The 22,760-nt window shown below is 39.7% G+C and overlaps 1 protein-coding gene across 1 annotated transcript in view; it reads left to right on the top strand.

Moving 5' to 3' along the window:
• Nucleotides 1-5,292: 5,292 nt before the first annotated feature.
• The window catches only part of LOC123985620 (limbic system associated membrane protein), a 520,828-nt gene continuing 503,360 nt past the window's right edge, over nt 5,293-22,760 (top strand). The window contains exon 1 of the mRNA XM_046073301.1: nt 5,293-5,571. Coding sequence (XP_045929257.1) covers nt 5,508-5,571 — 64 coding nt within the window. The 5' untranslated portion in view covers nt 5,293-5,507. The remainder of the gene's footprint in view (nt 5,572-22,760) is intronic.

Raw genomic sequence — 22,760 nt, 5'->3', positions numbered from 1 at the left:
TGTAAACAAACTGTTCCAATATATTCAGGAATTTACTGTATTTTCACAAATATTACTTTTCTTATTTAAAACAAATAACAGTTAAATTTAAGTTTAAAACATTTCTTAAACTTGGTACAATTAGTTACAGTTAACCATAACAAAAAACATGTGTTCTGTAATTTGATATAGATTTGCTTGTTAAGTGACAAATCTCCTTTAATTATGGATATTTGGAAAATAAAAACATTGAATAAATGTTAATTTAATCAGTGTATGTCTACAAGCATTGTTAAACTGTCAAAACACAATTTTGATCATTGAAAACAGCCATAATTACTGTAATTTCACAGATGTTGACTTGTATCAAAGTGCTAAGATTACAAGTTAGATTAAAATATTAATAATTGCCCAAAAGTGGTAAAATTACAGAAAGGAAATATTTAATTTATTGTTAAATGACAGGTGTCCACACCTTTTAATGGGATAAAAAAAGAAATGTAAACTTCATGTAAATTTATGGGTTTTTAATTAAAAATGAATTTTAATGCCATTTTACAGATACTTCGATTGAAGAGTCTTAGCTAGACATATTCTCTTTCAAGAGGGGAAGCTACACATATCTAAAAGGATAACTTGACAAGGTGTATTATCAACATATTCAAATCTGTTTTTTTCTTGATTAAAAATGACCACATGTTCACATTTTACATTAGAGTAATATCCATTTATCTTAGATCGGAAACCCCTTTTGAGTTATCTTGTACTAGGGTTATTTGTGACAGTTTCAGACTTCCTTAAATTAACTTAATTTGAGGAAAATCAATTCTTTTAAAATTACCACCACAATACAAATACCAACATCTGATACTATTTATAGACCAGTTATTCAGTTCCATGCTCACAACAAATAAGTCACACAAGTCAAACATTTAATTTCAGTGTAAAGAATTGTTCTCCTGAAACTAAAGTAGTTTAGTTTTTATTTACCTTGATGACATTTTCAGATCTATTCATTAGAAACACAACTGGGTCAAATTAAAGAGTATTTTGGACATTGTCAGACACAGCAAGATTAAAGTGGAATGTGAATGTAAAGTAATTGTAAAGTATTTGTTAAAATGCTGGCATTTTGCTTTGATAGGACTGTAGAGTGGTTTTACATAGAGTGAAGTTTATGCACAGTCCAAAGACTTTTTCTGGATTCAATATGACATTTTTCCGACTTTCTAAAGTCAGTTTTTGTATCTGGTAAATGTTGTTATGGCTGTATGTGTTTTCCTGTGCTGTGCATCCATGTCCCTCATCTGTCATCTCCTTCTACCCCAGGAGTGCTACAGCTGATTGCTGAATTAGGTCCACCTGGCCTTGGAAGGCAGTGCACAACTGTGTGCACCTGAGTTGGGGAAGTTCACAATTTCTAAATTAAGTTGGTATTCAAAATAGATGCAAATATATGCAAGTAGAAAGACAAGTGGTAATGTGATACAAACACAACTCAAGCAGAGAATTTACCTGAAATTCAATGGGAATTCAAACTCATCTTCTTAAAATGGTTTGAATAATACCTATTCAAACAACACCTGCTGGCCATAGCTCACTCACTGTAGAATATATGCAAGTTTTTCTTGGCAGTCCTAATGAATCCATTTGTTTGCAAGTTTTTGGTATGCAAGCCAAAAGTACATTTTCACATTCGGCTGACTTTACACGACAACACCTCAGGATGACCTAAAGAAACCACTTGGCTTCTCAAGGTAGCTCAATTGGAAAACAAACTACGGCAAACAAAATAAACAGCACATCTATCCAAGGTCTGCGAGACATTAAGTAAGTTAATAATGGTATGGTGATCAAATTCTGGAGATGTGTTAGTCCATAGCCCTCTCCACAGAATTAGGGACAAATTCAAGTGAGGTGGCCACCTGGCTGCAAAAATGACAGAGCAGGTAACCACTCGCCCTCCACCACCAGCTCTTCCATCAAGTGTGAGCAATAAGCAAAAGGCAGATGATCTTCACTTGCTTGCTGTTCCTTTCATCCAAAAAGCTTCAGAGTGTTTGATTCACAATCTAACTTCCATTAATAAATAGGGCTGTGTGATATGACATATACACTATATTAACAAAACTATTGGGACGCCACTCCGAATCATTGAATTCAGGTGTTCCACATAAAATCACAGGGTGGGGTCAGGGCATGCGCAGAAATCACCACATTTCTGCAGAGTCAATAGCTGCTGACATCCAAACATCGTGTGGCCTTCGGATTAGCTCAAGAACAGCGCATAGAGAGCTTCATGGAATGGGTTTCCATGGCCGATCAGCTGCATCCAAGCCTTACATCACTAAGTGCAATTCAAAGCGTCGGATGCAGTGGTGTAAAGCACGCCGCCACTGGACACTAGAGCAGAGGAGATGTGTTCTCTGGAGTTACGAATCACGCTTCTCTGTCTGGCAATCCGATGGATGAGTCTGAGTTTGGAGGTTGCCAGGAGAACAGTACTTGCCTGACTGCACTGTGCCAAGTGTAAAGTTCGGCAGTGAGCTGTTTGAGCTGCTGCAACTTTCTCTAGATTTTTTATGATAAAAGGCAGCTTAGATTGCAGGCCTAGTTTTTGGGGTTGGATGGATCAAGGTCAGTTTTTCAGAAGAAGCTTGCTCAACTGCATTTTTAAAATAAGCTGGGATAACTCCCGGTTTCAAAGAACTATTTATAATCGAGACCAGGCATGGACCAACAGACCCAAGTACGTTGTTGGGCATGAGAGTTGGTAAAATGTCTATAGGGCTTGAGGAAGTTTTCATACTGACCACCAGATCAATGAGGTCTTGCAGGGAAATAGGAGTGAAACAGTCCAAAACTGATGGATGGATTGTACAAGCAGGATGGAGTAGAAGAGGGGAACATACAAAATTTCTCACACAAGGTTAGAAAGAAATCCTCCATTAGTTAACAACTTCAATTTCCAGTTTAGTCTCACCTGGTGTGGTTTATTTTTTTTACTTTCCTTTTGGTTGGTCTCTACCTCCATCAATTTCTGCATTTCACTTCCTCCTTTACCTTTTACTTTTGATTATCTTGGTCCTTGGTCTAAGAAAAGTCTAAGAAAAGTAAAGCCTATTTTGCATTTCCAGCAGTTCCAGAGTGTATCCTGGACAATGAACGGATTCCCCTGTGTCATGCCATTCCCATTTGTGTTCAGATTTCCTCCTCAGAGTGATATCATATTTTCCTCACTGCCCCAGATTCATGAACATCAACATCAGCTTGAGGCTTTCACACTGACATCCACAAGGATTGCTGGAGGACAGAAACACTGCAGGCTGGACAGAGGTCAGGAGCTTTGAACTCAGTGTCCAGTGTGAGATGACATGAGAGGACTGCACTCTTTAAAATGAATCAGTCATGTTTTCACCTACAGTGGTGATGTCTCTTATTACAGAACTGTGAAAGCAGGAAACACTGTCTGACAATATAAACTGAAATAAACTTATATTTGCCTCATTTCTTGCATCATGTGATTTTAATGTCTTTTTCCAACATTAGTAAGATTTTACTGTTTTGCAAATGTATTAATGACACTTGCTAATGTGAAATCATTTTCAACCATCTGCCCACAAACAATGACTCACTACAGTTGTCTGCTGGAAGTTTTGCATGTTCAAGTACTGTGATGCATGGAGCCATCGTTCAAACAGACAGAGTATTTCTGATGTCTGTTCTGTGATGTGTTTACACTGTGGGCTGTGAGATGGTCTGTGATTCAAGTGTTTTAACTGATGTGGCTCAGACTGAGGATGTTACAAGACACAATACCCCTCCCAACAGACACACACACACACACACACACACACACACGTGCGCGCGCGCACACACACACACACACACACACACACACACACACACACACACACACACACACACACACACACTTGCTATCATGTTGGTGTACCATGAATAAAGTATGACAGAGAAGTGAGACTGCTGAAATGTAACTTATTGTATACACACCGCATACCGACTATGACAGCAAACTACATTTTCCATCAGACTGTTTTGATGGGATTCCATCTAACCTTTGCTTTGTTTCTCTTGCTGCTGGCATGTTATAATGAAAACAGTATTATTCTCCACTGAGCCTAAACTATAAATGAGCAGTGTGACGGAAACAGGTCGGGAATGTAAACAAACCCTCCAAATACAATCCACCTGTGCCATAAGGTCTCGTGGGTGGAAGCTAAACACAGATGGAAACTAAAAGGAAACAAAACTGAGATTACAAATAAACAAAATACAAATACAATAGACTATGTAGCTGCAAGCAGCAGTGTTCCTTCCCTGTGATGACAAAGATCCAAAAATCAATCAGGGTGCACAGATAACACTGAACAACTGGCTCCATTTAATCTGTTTCCACTTTACCCATATGAGCAAAAGTTCCTCACCAGAAAAAATCTCATTTTTGCAGCATGTTATAAACAAACCATATTTAAATTTATTGTGGCAGCTACCTCCAGTGCCAGTACAACATAGCAAAGGAGAAGGACATCCGTCATGTTACTGACATGATTTAAAACCTAACCAAGTAGTCAGGAGCTTCTTCTGACTTTAGGCATAGCCTAATCCATGTGTTACTGCAGCTGGAGGCTCTCCACAGGACGCGCAACTTTCTAAATTTTTTTCATCTCAAGAAGAAGGAGAAAATAAAGGTCAAGTTGAAACGGTGTAGGCTAAAGAGACTGAATGAAAATGACCCTATGTTGAAGCTCATCTTAATTACATTTAATCAGGCACCGCCCATGTGTATCTGCTGCAGGTTTATCAAGTGTATTCAAGTGTTATCAAAGCTACTTTAATTTGACACATTAAATATCAAAATAAATTTTTCCGTTTGGGTTTTAACAGAAAAAACAAAAACCGATGTCTGTTTTTTGTTTTCTGTATATCTGTTTTTCTGTTTTCGTTGGAACTTGTTTTCTGGTTTTTACGATTTGATTTTGAACCATACAGGGATTCTGAATTAATTAGGCCCTACACATCAAGTACAATATGTGGGCACTAATATTACTCATACAAAAAATAACTTTTCTTAAAGTGCAAATATCCCAAATGAGCCGTCATCTTCACTCATTCATTAATTTTTAGAACCGCTGAGTCTCCATGTGATGAATCATGGTTGTGGTGCTGAATGAAATGCTCTAGATTTGTTGCGATTAGTCCTGCTGGCAGTGCTGAGCCGTGAACTGCTGCTTTAGGACAAACATACTGACCGCACACAGAGACAGGACTCGCACTGAAGCACACTCGGATGCGTTTCGGTAGGGGTCGCTACTGTCCGTGTGGAAGCTGCAGATGGAGCAGTGACAGAGTCTCCAGCTCCTCTTGTGTTCATCGGCACCGTTCAGACTGGGATTTCTTCCTCCGCTCGGCTTCATTTACAGCGCTTTCTCTTCTGGAAATTAACCGCTGCAGACGGAGCTTCGTCGGGAAGAGCGCGGAGCTTTTGCACCTGACTAAAGGACACCATGCTTTACTTCTGGATAAACACCGTGTGGATCCCCGGCGTCGCTTTCCTCTTTGGATTTCAAGGCAAGGGATCGTTTCATTCTTTTCATTTCATGTCCTGACGTTTTCCACTAGGAAACCCCGGAGTTGAGAGGGGAATGCCAACATCCGTGGATGTTTGTTGTGCTTCTGTCCGTCTGATGCTGACTCGAGTCATGAAGGTATGTGGAGTGACCTCCCTCCCCTGAAAACAGCGGACATGAGAGACCTCTTCACGGCGAAAACTGTGACTTTCTGCTGTTGACTGTTACAGTAGAGCTGTGTTCTCTAAATAAAGTTGGTGATGAGTGTAGCTGAGCTGAGAGCAGTCCTCATGTCCAGTAGCAGTGTGTGACACAGAAGAGAGCAGCCTCAGAGGCTGATGGTCCAGCTGACAGCTTCAGTAGAGTCTCCTCTCAGCAGAGTAGTGCACAGACATGTGGAGGCTGTCATCTCCACTCTCACACTGATGTCAGCATGCTGGCCTCTCTGATGAAATGTGTGTGCACAATTCGGTGGCACATGTGCAAGGACAAGTGCCAGTTAGCTTGTGTAAATTGTCAAATTTAAGCCTTGAAATCCTTTAATATCTATAGAAATATCTCTCTTAACTTTGGCCCATGGTGTCTGCATCATAGATTGGATAATTCTTGACCTATTGACTTCTGTTTGGCACTGCTCTTATGCTGGTTTTATTGGTGTGTAGGGCTGCAGCTAATGATTATTTTCATTGTTCGATTCATTTGTCGATTATTTTCTCGATTAATCGATGAGTTGTTTGGTCTATAAAATGTCAGACAGGTGTGATAGATGGGAATCAGTGTTTCCCAAAGGTCAAGATGATGTCCTCAAATGTCTTGTTTTGTCCAAAACCCAAAGACATTCAGGGTACTGTCATAGAGAAGTAAAGAAACCAGAAAACATTCACATTTAGGGAGCTGGAATCAGATGCTTTTTCTTTTAAAGAAATTTTTCAAATCAATTTATTGATTATCAAAATAATTGGCGTTTAACTTAATAGTTGACAACTAATTGATTATTCGATTTATCTTTGCAGCTCTATTGGTGTAGAGTGTGTGTGTGTGTGTGTGTGTGTGTGAGAGTGAGAGAGAGAGAGAGAGAGAGAGTGTGTACAGATGGATGAATGAAGAAGACAATGGGAAGGAACACGAGTAAGAGACAACTTTTGCCAGCAGGAGAGATGATGGTAGCAGGACAAATAGAAGGGTAGACTGTAAGAACGATTAGTTTGCATGTCTCCTCTACTGTCTAGTTCTGTAATTAAATGTCAGCAGTAAGTAATGATGCTCTCCAGATTGTAAGTACAGCAGTCTAACCACTAACAGCTGAGCCCTTCATCTGACAAAGTTGTGACACACACTTAAACACAGAGTTGACCCCCCTTTCGTGTATTTACTGATAATCCAAATTATTGGATAAACATCAGGCTCATTTGGTTAATGAAGATGGGCCAGTAGTGAGTTTGTTGGTGTTGCATTTATTTCTTTGAATATAATATTTCCCATGAAAATTCAACTAAATACATTTAGCTGCTCACTGCATTATCAATTATATGGAATTTTGTGAAGGTCCAACAGCCATAATAGTCATATTTTAGCCAACTGATGGGAGGTACTGATCATGTAGATGCACAGTAGGCTAGTTCCAGGACTGGTTTCAGACATTTCTGTTAATATTTGAATAACCAGAATCACTCCAATTAGTATCATAGATCTTTCATTTTTAATCATCAAAGGTAATTATTTGAATCAACACCTGACTCTGTATTTGGAGAAACTTGTTGCACTGAGCACTGTTTTATGATCCATTATTGAACAACCGCAACAACAGTTAGTTAGTCTTTACTTAGTCTTTTAATCAAGCAGTACCTTTGTAGCATAATTAGTTTAAATTCAGTGTTTATTTGCCTTCTTTTTTGTGTCTTTAAAAATGTCACCCAGTGATCACAGTGGAAACTCTGATGCTATAGTGTGCCAATGTGCTGAAGTAACCTCCAGCTTCCAAGATGGTTTGAGTCAGCTGCTGAGCAGGAGACTTTTTATCAGAAGAAACTGCCACAGGATCCTTCTGATGATGTCCATGTTTGCTTAGTGATTGTTTTACAGGATGTTTTTCAGCATACAGAAGCTCTTGAATGCAAAGTTGTTTGCAAACATTCAACACTTTTCAGAGCTTCTCACCAGAACAGGTGCTCACCACATAAACCTACAGTAAGCACACAGACACACATCACAGAGTGGCCAGAGGGCGTAGTGGTCACTACAGTGGACAGCTATTCAGAAGCCATTTAATTGAATGGGCAGAGGTTCTGATAGTCTAGTTGCACATCATCCACTTCAGTGGACACTAGAGTGTTATGCCATACACTGCCACTGTCTAGTAAGCCATTGTTAGTGCAACTTAAATTCGTCAAAACCAAGATGGCCGACAGACGATTATAGGAGACCCCTGCACGTAAATAAAATTTGGTAACATCTAGTAACAACTAAGGAGTAGTACAATTGTTAGATTTTCCAAGTATTGATTTTATGTTGGGAGGAAATTACAATTAATCATCTGTCTACTAAATTGGACATTATGCATCACTGGCTATATTTCAACTGCAATGAACTATTACTGAGACTTTGTTTTTCTTGAAAATACTTCATGTGCACTAACTTTTTTGGATGTAAATCAATGGATTTATGTTACACTTGCAGTTTTTGTAACAAAAACAATATTTTGTGCAGATTAGTTCCATTATATGAGTAAAATTTAGTGTGTTGCAGCAAGTAATAGAAATGCATTCAGGATAGTGGAGCAAATTCCATCAGAATCAAGTAAGTATAATACTAGTGGCAGTGAGGATGAATGGCTGTTCAGCTTTAGGTATTGCATTAAACTGCATTAGAATATGTGAAAATATGTGACCACATTGGTTTAACAGCATTAAAAATATAGTTTTCACATACTATATCATTTTATTCATTAGTTTGTTAAACAACAACAAATTTCTTCAGTTAATACCATAGGCGCACGCTGTCCACCTTAGTCGACATGTAAGAAACTCCTTGAAAAATGTGTTTAAAAAAACTGAAATTGAAATTTTATTTTACATGCCTAAAGAGCAATAAAAACACATAGGAAAAAAATCCTGACAAAGGCTGTCATAATTCATGCATGAAAGCGTTAAAGTGCCCCCTGCTCTCAAAAATATGTTTAGCTTATTGTTCCTTCGCTTGGATGTTTGAGCTTCACTCTGCAGAATGATGTTTTGACGGTCATCTGCTGAAGGAGGAAAGTTTCTCTGTGCTCATTCTAAATCTCAGTTTTACACCAGGACGTACAAGATGGTTTTGTGACATCACAAGTAGTTGGGAAGCCAATCATGGTCCAAAACGCAACTTCTACAAGTTTGATTTGGAAACGTCAAATCATCAGTGCACAAACACTGAGAATGAACTTGTCAGCGAAAGGAGGAGACATTTTGCATCTAGCAGATAAACTTGTGAAGTGAAAAATATTTGCATATTCATAGATTCTGGATTTTTCAGTGAGGGTGAAGAAGTAAAAGTTAACACAAAGAGACACATTTTTGTGGAAACAGAACACTTTTATGTCTGGAAATGTGTCTGGAGGGGATCTTTAAGGAGGAAATCATTGTGAGTTGATGCACCAGAGACACCAAGACCACAACACACCTGGATTCCAGGTGCTGACTTAATTCACTTGGCTTCTCTTTGTGTTTTCGATCTCGCTCAGTACAAAATAATATAATTTATGCTCATGTGCTGTAAAGGAGGGAGGGAACATAATGGAGCTGAATAAAAGATCCATAGTTAAGATTCCCATCACTACCTCTCACACTAAATCCTTTCTCAGTGAGTTGTTAAAGTCTTTTCACTACCCTCTAACTTTCCTCTCATTAGTTCACACATACAGTAAACCTTCATCTCCATCTCTCACTTCTCACTAGACTTGAGCGATTGTTTCCTCTGATGGGAGCGGTGATGACAGGTATTTGAGTCTCTACAAACAATATACTGAGGTGGTTCTGTAAATGTTTATAGTTAGCTTTAATGATGCTGGGCAACAGATCATTAATTAAACACTTTTTTTTATGAAGCAGAAATTAAATAAACTGGATGTTTTGTAATTTCTGCACATTCTTACACAAGGTTGTTTCTCAAAGTGAACCTGAAATACACGGCTCAATATTATGTCAATTAAACTTTTGGAATATCAATCTGGCCAGTTAGGAAGCATAGGCGATTGTGAGAGGTTGCACAGGTAGACCAGCACCTCAAGGCTGGCACATCCATATGTGCCGTCGCTAGAAGGTTTGCTGTATCTCCCAGCAGAGTCCCCATTACACGACGAGAGCTGTTCCATAAAAGGGCATCAACCCAGCAGCAGGACCAGTATCTGTTCCTTTGTGCAGCAGGTGGAGCACTGCCAGAGCCCTACAAAATGACCTCCAGCAGGCTACTGCTGTGCAGAGACCACCAACATTGGCGGGTCCTCCATAGGCGCCCCAATTCCACATATGAGAGCAGATGTCTGTGAATGTTCTCAGTCATCCAGGTCATAATTGTCCAACGAAGGTTGACGTCAAGGGCAACTGGACTTTGTAGAAGAAAACTAGAAGACATTTTGTCCCTCATCCAAGAGACTTCTTCAGTCAGAACTGAAGAAGTCTCTTTAAGAAGTCTCAGTTCCCCTTGACCTCAACCTTCATTGGATATGAGAGCAAGTTCACACTGAGCACATGTGGTAAACGTGAAAGAGTCTGGAGACACCATTGTGAATTTAATGCTGCCTGCAACATCATCCATGACCGGTTTGGCAGTGGGTCAGTGATGGTCTTGGGAGGCATAACCTTGGAGAGTCGCACAGAACTCCACGTGCTAGCCAACAGTACCCTGACTACTGTTAGATACTGGGAGGAAATCCTCAGAGCCATTGTCAGACCTTACACTGGTGCAGTGGGCACTGGGTTCCTCCCTCACTGAGGCCCTGATCCAGGTCTGGCAGGAGATCCCTTAGGACACCTTCAGCAGCATGCCCAGACATTGTCGAGAGTGCATACAGGCACATCACATTATTAGTTGCCGTGATGAAAGTCACCCAAGTTGGATCGGCCTGTGAAGTCAATTGTTTTACTTAGATTTTCAGTCGGGCGGATTTTGGTTTCCATTGACCATCGTTTCGTCATTATGTTCTAAACGAATTACACAATGTACAGTAAAGAAGAAGTGTATTTTGTTGAACTTTCAACTGTTTTGTCCATCGACATGTGATGTGGGATTTAAATGTTCCATTAATTTTGTTTGAGCAGAGTAGTTTAATTTATTGATTTTTCACTTGGATCAGCATGTATTTGCACTGAGACAATGAGAAGCGACTGTGAGTGATGTTCAGTCATGTTCAGTAGTTGGTTTTTTTTCATCTCAAAGTGGATACCGTCCTCTCCTTGCTGCAGGTTTAAACTGATTGTTTGCTGTTAAAGTTGTGCTTCAGTGATTCTGACATCTGTTGGTGATTCAGTCTTGGTGAGTTGGGAATCCCTGTCAATAGAAACATGCACATGGTGTATTTTCTTCTTTATGGTTGATTCAGAGAAAAGAAATGTATCCTTCATCAGCGCTAAAGACTGTGCGCTCCACTTCCTCTGTCTCTATTGGTGTTTTTTAGATAAACTGACTACTGGGATTCAAGGTCTTTTGGTGTTTTCTTCTCTTTTGTCAGAAACAGTGTTTATCGTTGAAGAGTGAAGGTGAACCAGCTTTTATGATATATTTTGGTTTCTTTTCTCGGGAATAGAAGTTCTGTTTAAAAATGAAATGTAATTCATGTAATTGTAATGTAATTGTTTACCTGGCATGTTATGATTTTGCTGAAATCAGCTGGTCGGCTAATTATTCTGAAAAAAGTGAATCACACAGGAGATGTCTGTCTGATGTTTTGTTTAACGTCCTCAGCCAGCTGCAAAATTCCAAACTAGTTTGAGATCTGCTCCAGGCTTGGGCAGCATCTATTTTTATATAAAAATACACCTCCCTGACATTTCAGTGGGGTACACGGTAAATGACAGAATTTGTGTTTAAAAAAACAAACAAAGCAAAAGCTGAGCTGCTGGTGATGGGTTACAGTTTGTTTGCCAATAAAGGCTGCAGTTGAAGCTCTTGAGTGTGTTGTTTACCAACAGCTGGAAAAGTGAAGGGTGTTATAACATTGTTGTGTTGACAATGATAGTCAGACAATTTCACAAGGCGTACATCACCTCAAAACAGCATCTCCTTATCAGTTTCATAGAAAGAGAAGCGTCTGCATTTTTTCAATGGTATTAAAAGTCATACCATCTGGATTTCTAAATACCCTGGTATTCTGTAAAACCTTGAGACCGCCAAGCCTAATCTGCTGTTTATCTTGTATGGTCTCCGCCGGTGTGTCTCAGAGCTCTTTTAGATGAAGACATGGCAGCTAGAGGATGCTACCCCAGACTGTTTTTGCTTCACTCCACAAATAAGTTAGCATGCTTTCAGAGACATAACATCACCTGACTTGGGTTGAACAATGTCAACCAGACATTTTTGGAAAATGGCATTTAAAAACTCCAGTAAAGTGTTTGGGTTCCCTGAAACAGAAACCCGTTATTATGGTGAAGCATCCCACAATAACTGTCAGTGTAAATAGAGGGTAGTGCAGTAAATGAATCCTGCCACTATAGGTGACAGACTGCCAACAGGAGTGGCTTCCTCCCTTCAGCTGTAATTGTTGCCAAGTGCTTGTAACAAGTACTTGCTGCCTGTAATTGACACATTAATTGTTAATTTGAATAACTTCATAAATGTAATGTTCCAATATGACACCATGGTGCCATGTAGCAGAAAGGAAAAATAACAACAGAAACAAAATAAGTTCTCAGATTGATTGGATCTACTAGCAGTGAATTTGTCAAAGTGAGAATAATAAGAAAGACATCATTAATAAAACCTCAGGATTTTAGGTAGCTCACATGGTGGATAATGAATTACTTTTGGCTCAAAAATAAATAAATTACACAAGAAAAGCACATTTTATTTACATCAGACTGTCTTTGTCAGAAAGGTGTTCGCTTTCTGTAATATTGTGCAAATAAATTACTGGTTGTTTGTTTCTGTATGTAAGAGTCAATACAAATCAGAGGTGAGGGTTTATTATAGGATTACAGGATTAAAGCTTTTTGCTTTGCTTAAGTGTTCAGCCATTAAATACATCCACACATCCGCTTTCTATTAATCCTTCATTCAAACAGGTAATCCTGTTGAAGAAAACACCTCTGATATTGTGTCATGCTGGTGGATTCACATTTCGACTACTTTCTTAGAATGAAGATTCTGTCATTTCTTTGGCTGATCAGTGGATTAAAATGTTTACAAAGGAGACTAGGGGGCTTAAGTCCTCAGTATAGTTTCAGTCTGTTGACCCGTTATTGAATATGTGGCAGTGGCACTATAATAACTGGAGTTCTTTTCATTTAATGATGTCCAGCAGCTGATGGAGGAAGAATCAACATAAATTAGTCACATGATTGTGAACACAGCTGTGTGAAAATTGCTGCAACTCCAGCCAGAAAGCCTGCACTCTTTGCAAGTCAAACCAAATAGTCGCAATTCCGCCGTTTTGCCTTTGCAAACATGCCAGATTTTGTTTGGAGGATATTGCTGACTGTGTGGGCCGGACAAACAGAGATTTCCCCACAGTTCAATCTGGATCTCCAGGATCAGAGTCCAAAGTTATAGGACCGCTGGAACAGACACACATGTATCAGAATAGAGAACAGAGTTGGCTGTCAACAAATATATCAACAGAACTACCTGAGACTTTGCGGATGGAGAGGAGGGATGCAAAATGTTGTGTCTCTAGCAGGGGAGCATAGGATCATAGACTGTGTCACACAAGACTGAAAAGCTATGTGTGTGGTTCCATGGTGTGTGTGTGTGTGAGCGTGCGTGCGTCTGTGCGCACAAGTTAAAAGATGCCTGTTTTAGCCCTCATACATCCAGTATGGGTGTCCTATCAGTCTAGATTGATGCTGTCAAGCAGCTTAATGATGCCTGTCTGCTCGAGTCAAGCAGCAGCCTTCATGCTGAGGAGCAGACAGCCACACAAGCTGACACACACACACACACACACACGGGATAGACGAGTAAAGGAGGGGCAGGGTGAAATAGAGTGTCTTTTAGGTGTAGGATTTTGATTTGACAGACCCCCATGATGTCAGCGATGTAAATGTAATAAATTGTTTTTAAAATGACCAACCCATTCTCTAGAACCAAACCACCCAACCCTGATCCTGTTCCTATGTTAGCAGTGATTTTTAGGTTTAGATGTCCCCATTGAGCAGGGACAATCTGTGTTTATTCAGTCCTGCATTCAAACATAATCTGTAACTGTTCCCACTGGGAAGTCTGCTCTGGAAAACAGAAGAGGAAACTAATTTTACACAAAACAAACTAGAGAGTATGTATATTTATGTGGTGTCGGACAGTGTTTTTATATGTACACTGTAGTGAGGACATGGTCCTACAGTTTTACTGTAATAAGTATGGAGAGGCATGGTTGTGTTTTTACTCACTCAGTCTGTTTACAGTTGGATCTCAGTGACTATCTGACTGAAGACACTGGATAAGCTTTGTTACAATCTGTGTGTGGGAGTGAAAGTGTGTGTGTAGGCTTGTTTTTGTTGTTTTTACTATCATTTTCGCACTCTGGTTATTAAATGTCACTCAGACTTTGAGTGCGTCTACATTTGTATGCAGGTACCATGTGTCTGTTTTTTTTCTAGATGTCATGATGTTGTGGGGCATGTGTGAGTTGTGTCTTAGAGTTCATTGTTTGTGCCTGTAAACAGCTTCAATGGAAGCACTGTGCTGTGGTGTTTTGTTGTATTGACGGCAGCCAGGTAGGTGCAGAGTCTAATGATTACTGGCTGTTGATTTAACCTACAGTTTCTGCAATCAAAACTTTACAGGATTGTCTTAAGGAGGTTGTGTCCTGGATGGACAAACTTTTTAAGCCTGAATAAAAGCAAAACTGAAATTGTGGTCTTTGGGCAAACAGACTGTCTGAAGGGCTGGGACAGTGCCGTTGGCCCATTAGCTTCATTTTCTCGCCCAAGCACAAAAAATCTAGGAGTGCTTCTTGACTGTGGTTTTAAGTTTGACAAGCAGGTCAGTGCAGTGGTGAAAAGCAGCTTTTATCATTTAAGACTACTGAGTAAAATCAAGCCCTATCTCCCTAAGAAAGACCTGGAGAGAGCAGTCCATGCCTTTGTGACATTGCGGCTGGACTACTGTAATTCGCTGTACTGCGGACTTGAACGGCGCTCTCTTCGCCACCTCCAGGGGGTACAAAATACGGCTGCCCGGCTTCTGACAGGGAAAAGAAAAAGGGAGCACATCACCCCCGTGCTGGCCTCATTACACTGGCTCCCTGTATCTGAGTGCATTTTAAGATTTTATTAATAGTTTTTAAATGTTTGACTGATATGGCGCCACCTTATCTTTCTGACATGTTGTACCCTTATGCTCCTGCCAGAGCACTAAGGTCAGCAGACCAGCTCCTTTTGAGTGTCCCTCAAGCTCACCACCCGAGGGGACAGAGCCTTTTCAGTGGCAGGACCACGGCTGTGGAATAGCCTACCCCTTCATGTTAGATCTGCACAATCTGTAGATCAATTTAAAAGCAGGCTAAAAACACACCTGTTCTCTTTAGCTTTCAACACAGAATAAGCAGGTTACATTGGCGTTCCACTATTTTAATGTTCTATATTTCTATTATATTTTATTATCTTGTTATTTTATTCTGAATAATTGATTCCATGTGTTCAGCACAGAAGTTGTTTTAAATGTGCTTTATAAATAAATTTGACTTGACTTGGTTACAGTCAGTATCAAGCACCTCGCCCCTTAGAGACACATACACTCCCTCAAACAATGGAAACTTCTTTGACTAATAGAAATGACATTATGTCATATGAAAATAGAGTATAATAAACACATCATGGTGTCAACTATCATTTTTTCTTTCACTGTGTAATGTTATTTCGTTATTCAGTGTGGTCTTTAATGTCTCAACGTTGACCTCAGCTTTGTATTTGTTCACTTTTCTGTCAGTGGAGGTGAACTGCCATCTGTCTTTGCTACACTCTGTCAGTGTGTTTGTGTAATTCACTCCATATCTGCACCCTCAGAATAAAACACATTGATATCTTTACAGTTCTCATCCCATATGCACGCATATGTGTCTATACCAGACCAGCGCCGTGTCCCCATTAAGCATAGTATATCATTCGAACAGTGTTTTCAGTATAAATTAGTCTAGAAATAACACAAAGTTTAAATTTTCTTGCAGACTCATACTGCACTTTTTTTGTTTGCATCGACTGACATCACAGAACCACAATGCAATTTGGAAATAAAGCTACAATCAGGCTGTGTCCAGCACACTTTGATTGGTAGCCAAAATGTCAATGTGAGCCTCAAGTCTCATTATACACAAGGTGACACTCTTTAGTGAATTTGTATCTTGGCTAAACAGTGATGTGTTCTGTAGTTCTTCCTGGCTGTCAACACCCGCTGGACAGTCCTGTCAGATGTATGGGTGTAGCTGCAGGAAAAGTATATTACATTGCTTGTTGATGGTCTGTTCTTGAACATAAAAGAGAAAAGCCTTTGTCCCTGCAATGCACCTCAGTGTACATTGTTGAAGATATTCAGACACATTATCAGGATATTTTGTTCCTGATGCTAACGCCATTGTGACCAGTATCCTGGTTTTGGTTGATATTAACATGTTTTAACTGGGAAAGTTAAGTCTTAGTGATTAGTTGTTTTACACACGTATTAAGTTATAATAGTATCCTGTAATTTTTTGAATTGTGGACCAACATGTATTGTTGGTCCACAATTTTATAATTAGGACATCCTAACCTGTTGGATGTACAGTACAGTCAAACCATCTGTGACTAAGTGGGTTTGCTCACCACTTGTCCCATAAAGGCCATTACCTTCTAGTTTATACATATATGTTTATTTTTTTTGTAATTTACCATAGCTTGTGTAAAAGTGCACCACTTACTATCCCGGGTTGTTTGTGTTTGCATTATGTTACAGTCGACAGCAAAGCATATGGTAAGTTAGAGTAAACACATCATAAGTTAGTTTCAGCTCCATTTTATTAGGTTGCAAGTTTAAACATGGTTTAATTGTTTTCCTGTGTTAATACTTACAATTGTTTGTTCCTTTGTTCAGTTCCACCATGCAGAATAATTGTTTGGGGAGGGGCCAGCCTAAGCATTTCCTGTTTTATGGGAATAGGGTGGTCATGGATGACATCACCGGGCCAAACCAAGTAGAGGGTTTTCTTTCTTTATAGGAATGTTCTTTTGGTTGTTTTTGATTATTATGAATAAATGTGTGAATAACCCTGACCTGTTTAACAGGCAGTGGAAGTGGAGTGAACTGATAACGAAGTTCCAAATATTAAGAGATTTCTAGGTATTAATGTTATGGAGTAGATCAACCTGCATCAGAATGGGATGGGCTGAAGCAGTTGGGTGTGAATTGACCACCCTATATAAACAGGGAAAAAAAAAAAAAAAAGAGGTGAGGCTGTGCTGCTGTGAACATGTGCCTCTTGTTAGCGTTGCTACAAGTTTGATGCGTTATTTTTCTTAAGTCTTTTTGTTTTTTGAATAGAATTATCCGTGTACTGCAGACCATTGTCAATAAAATAATCACCTCTGCAAACATATGATGTTTGAATCTGCCTACCTACCACCTTCCTAGCCACTCTGGCCAGGCTACACGACACCATCTCAAAACCATTTCAGAGGTCCAGTGGACTGGAAGGCTTATAAATCCTGTCCACTCAGAACAATATTTAGAGCAGCACACCTGACATCTTGAATGTAATTTTAATCAGTCAGAGTGTGAACCTCCTTAACCTCTCCTGACCTGCTATTCTAAGCTCCCTGCACTACATATAAACTCAAAATTTTACAATACATTATGTGTACCAGGGACAGTATATAGTATCACCTTAGGTTTGACCAGTTTCTACTTGCTGTCACTTGAGTAATTCTCTCTAATGTGCTCTAAACTGTGTGTGTGGCTGGTGAGGAGTTGCCCTCTGATCTTCATCACAGCCTCTGAACACAACATCAAATTTTTTCTGTGAATCATTTGTTTTGTGCCAAACTGTGAAGCTTTGATTTTAAATATTATTAAATTAAATTCACACAGCAGCTCAGCTGGGGCCAACAGCCTCATGTGATGAGGTAAAAAGGAACAAGGTCTTTGTTTCTGCAGGGCTTGTTGTCTTCTGGACTGTCTGGAGGGTTTAACATCCTACATATTCTTGAACCAGAGTTATGAAATAACAGGGATTAAGGAAGGATGGACAGAGTTAGACAGCAGACAGACACCCTGTTGTCTCGTCTCTCATTTCCTCTTTAAACCAGAAGCTGAAATGCAACAGGAGCCTGAAGGCATCATCGGGTGCATGTAGCCACATAGCCTCAGGGAGGACTTTCTGAAAACCGGGGAATGACCTCCTCTTCACACACGTGTAGCTGTGTCGTGTCACAGTTTTAAAACCCACACATTTTCCAACCATTTCATTTGAGTTATTGGCGCTCTAATTCATGCTGCCATGAATAATTACTGTTTTTTTCCCTTCAAGGTTCATGGTTTGTAATTTGGAAGTGTTCATCATGATTATCAGTCTGCATTTGCATGATGTCTGCAGAAGTTAAAGCTGCTTAGCTGCTATTGACAGTATTTATAAATGATTCAGCCTTTAATAATAATTACCACAGTTGGAGATTATTGTATTTATCTCATATTTACATTTAATCTCACTCCTGTTCTGTCACATTTTCAGTCAAGTGTTGAATCAGCTTCATGTCTGCCTGTCTTAGTTTCTCTACCTGTAGATTAGCATTTTTTAGAGGTGAAAAGTTTAATGACCCTGATTCCTGCCATATGGAAGTCACGGTCACTGTAGGAGGCTTCTTATAACGGTGTGGAGTCACTGTTAGTGATGTTTGCAGATTATAGTGAGCTGCTTAGAGCTTCATATTCACAGAAAAGCTGTTTCTCCTCATTTTATCATCTGGAAGATGACACCCTAACATGACAACAGCACGCTGTGCAAACTGCAGTATTACACTCCCTGTGGTTAAAACGTAAACATCAATAGATGTGTTTATGGACTATTCCTGGATTTAGTGAGATGTTTATTGCTTCATACAATTAAAGGGCACAGTCTCATAATGTCACTGATTAGGAGCTTTATCAGGAGTTTGTTTTGCCTCCCACTGAGGTTAGTAATGAGTGTGATTTGATGTGATGAGGTGAAGCCTAACTGCATGTTATTTTCCATCATTCTGTCCTCACCCATTAGAAGTTTTCAAGATTATTAAAACATGCATTAGAGAACTTTTGCGGTAGTAAAACTTTCAATCAGTGCTCATGAGATATAAAATAACCTACACATAATCATAAGGACAGGACTTAAATTAATGTATCACAATGCTCTTAAACAAATATTGAGCACAACTATACACAACTAGTACAAACATATCTCACTCTTCGTAGCAGTGAATATATATTGCTTTATTTTGTTTAGTGAATGATATAGTAAATTCAAAGAGTCAAAAATGCACAGCGGCGTTGGTTAATTCACTTTTGAGACAGTTCAGCAAGTTCTAACATTGAAAGCATTGCATGGCTCACAAACAAATTTTATAAGGTGAATAAAGTTGGTAATAATATATGAAGAACGAAGAGCAAAATAACACATTCACCTTAATTTACAGTCTGCTCTTCTTTTCTGTCTTTCAGGTAAGAGCGGCCAGTTCAACCCTGTGTGTGTGTGTGTGTGTGTGTGTGTGTGTGTGAGAGAGAGAGAGAGAGAGTGCGGTGATGAGGACACCACCTCCTGTCACTGGACTTCAAAAGAGACAGTAAGACTCTACATCCAGCCACACAGAACATGTCTCAGTATCTCAGCACTGTAGACAGTTTAGTCAGTTGAGTCAGATCACTGAGAACTGAGCTCCATCATTTCTGTCGACAGTGTGAGTAAGAGGAATGCGTCATATGCAGCTTGACAATCTCTCAGCTGTTGTCAGAGTGCTCTGAATAGCTGTATGCTGAATCGATATAATACATGTTAAGTTAAGATGTAGAAGTTGGCACTTTGCTCCAGTTTAAGTTCCTGAATGTGCTGATGTGTGTGTAAACATGACAAATTCCTGCTCTCCACTCTTCAGCCAAATACTTTACATTTGTATTTCCGACACAATGGCTGCCTTTTCTGAGGTGATCGCACACCATGGAGTCACAAAGAGAAGCTATTTCTCACTGCATTTTCTTTTTTTGTATCCATCTTCTTACTAAGTCCTCTCCTCGTAGAAAACGTTCCCTCTGTTTTTCTCTCCTCCTTGTCCGTGGGTTTCCACCATCACATCTGCCTCCTAATGCAGCTCAACAACAAAGAGGCTTTAGAATTAGATTAGGGCTCCACTGATTGCTCCCTAATTAGACCGTGATGGGAGGTTGGTGTACAGTAATGGTGCAGAGTCCCTCTTTTACTCTCGGTGTGGCTCTGTGTTTGATGGAAGAAACCTGGTTGGCGGCAAAACTGCTGTCTCTTTAGTCTGAGATGAGATTGTTGTTGTGTCATTTTTCCTGATGTGCTGTTTTGTCTGTGTCTGCAGTCCTTCTCTCTCTCTCTGCCGTTTGCTGTCTTATTGGCTTGACTGTAGGGATTGATGGTCGTGTGGACAGACATCTTGATGCTGTTAGTGGCTGTGAGAGAACAGACAGTTCCTAAATGTGCAACAGTACTGACATGATGCTCTTTGTTTGATAGAATCTTCATCTCGTCCTCTTATCATCTCATTATACTTTCCTTCATATTATTTTCATTGTTCTCTTTTGTGTCTGGCTGTTATTGTGACAAGATAAAGAGTTCTTCCAGTTGAGGTAAAGGAGGACCGAATAAGTGGATCTGCGATGTCATTACCATGGGACATAATGGTGACAAGATCACACTGTACCTAACATATTCCAGGTGTGTGTGTATTTGTCAATTTGTGTAGCAGAATATGTTAGTGACAGACTAACACATTCTTGAGTGCAGCCCAGCAGCAATGTCTACTGTTGATGTGTCATGTGACGACTATAGCTTAACAATAACAGGTAGCACTGGGGCAAGTCAGCCGATCACTGACAGAATAATTCCATCTATACAACATTTAGTCACAAAACCAATTAGAGGAATGTATCATTAAGGCGACAGTTGGTAACAATTGAACATACAGTACAATACAAAACCTTCCTCGTCTCTCTCTGCTGCTTGTATCACTCCGCTAAACCCCGCCGCCGCTATACCCACAAGAAGCAGCTGGTTGCCCTCGGAAACCTCATCCCTCGTAGGTAAGGTCGGGTACCGAAACCCGGTACCAAAATGGAACCAGTTCCTGACGGCTGGTACCTACCAGACTGAATTAGAACGCAAATTTTGGTACCTCAATTCGGTTCCACTATATACTGCTTTTTGGCTTTTTCCCTCTACTTTATTAAGTTATATACCTTTTTTGTGCATCTAATAGGTTTGTAAAGTTAAAAAGCCCAAAATCCATCACAAAGGGAGTTACCAACTCCCACAGAAAACACTTCTCTGAACTGCCTGAAAACAGCTCGATTTTTTCCGTTAACACGTTGTCTCACATCGTAACACGTGTCATAATGCTCGCCTAGCGGCTAGTGTGGCACGCCCTCAAAAACACTGGTGGAAAAACACACTGAGCTGCAGCACACACACAGGGACAAGATGTCCAATTGCTGCCTCCCCTCAGCCCCACTCTCACTTCCACATTATCAACAACAACACTAGCTACCCTCCAGGCAGTCAATAGACATAAAGTTGTTACTGTGATGTAGAGACAGAGCTCAGTTAAAACATTATGGATGAAAGATACATTTGTTACAGATTAATAACTCACCCCTCTGAAACTGTTGGTCCAGTCCATCTTGCTAAGTTGGTAACAGGAACATGTACAGCTGAACCGAAGCCGTGTTTACTGGCTTTTCAGGACCCGCCCTACTCTGCTTCTGATTGGCTATTAGTCTTAACTAGGTACTGTGCATGTGCAAGTCCCAAGATCATGTAGAGGCAAGATGTATCACTCCATAGCTAACATGAGGCGTTCAACACACAGGGTAAAAAGAGTAGCTGCAGCAATGTGCAGTATGACAAAAAACATGGTGTTTTTTGAAAATGAAACCATGTTAAACCTGTTCTGGTACAACCCCTAAATAAAATTATGAACCTGAAAATGAGCATAATATGACCACTTAAAATGTGTCGATTGAACTATTTTTGCCCTGGTGCTTTAAAATGGACATAAGAAGTGGCGCCACTTTTCGCAGCAGTACCAAATGTAGTATCCCTCAATAAAAGGCTACGAGACAAGAGCTGTTTTTGCTAAGTCTTTGTTAGTGCTCAAACAATACAGGCTACCGTTAGCCGCCGCCTACGCCAACGAAACAAACCTGGCTTCTCTCGCTCTTCACCTGCAAATTCCATTAGAGGCAGTAGGAGGAGCCAGTAGAACAGAGTACCGGTCTCATATACTACTGTAAGGATATACATTGGGTACGGAAAGTATTCAGACCCCTTTAAATTTTTCACTCTTTGTTTCATTGCAGCCATTTTCCAAAAATCAAAAAATCAAAAGGGTGCTTCTACTAAATACTGAGCAAAGGGTCTGAATACTTATGACCATGTGATATTTCAGTTTTTCTTTTTTAATAAATTTGCAAAAATTTCTACATTTCTGTTTTTTTCTGTCAAGATGGGGTGCTGAGTGTACATTACTGAGAAATAAAATGAACTTTTTTGATTTTTGGAAAATGGCTGCAATGAAACAAAGAGTGAAAAATTTAAAGGGGTCTGAATACTTTCCGTACCCACTGTAATAACATTTTAAATGATGATTAGTTATTTTCTATTGCTGCTTTAAGCAGCCCTGTAATGTGCTAGTTATTGTCAGAGATGCTTAGAAATAATTTTCCTTCTGAAGTGACGCTTATAATAAAATTTGTAATTGTCAGGTTATTCTGAAATCTGAATCAGCAGAGAGGTAATGATGAGCAGAGAGAGAGAGAGAGATGGAG

Source organism: Micropterus dolomieu, linkage group LG17 (assembly GCF_021292245.1).
Source record: "Micropterus dolomieu isolate WLL.071019.BEF.003 ecotype Adirondacks linkage group LG17, ASM2129224v1, whole genome shotgun sequence".
NCBI lineage: Eukaryota > Metazoa > Chordata > Actinopteri > Centrarchiformes > Centrarchidae > Micropterus > Micropterus dolomieu.
Note: the sequence above shows the minus strand (reverse complement) of the source record. Positions and strands in the feature narration are given on the sequence as shown.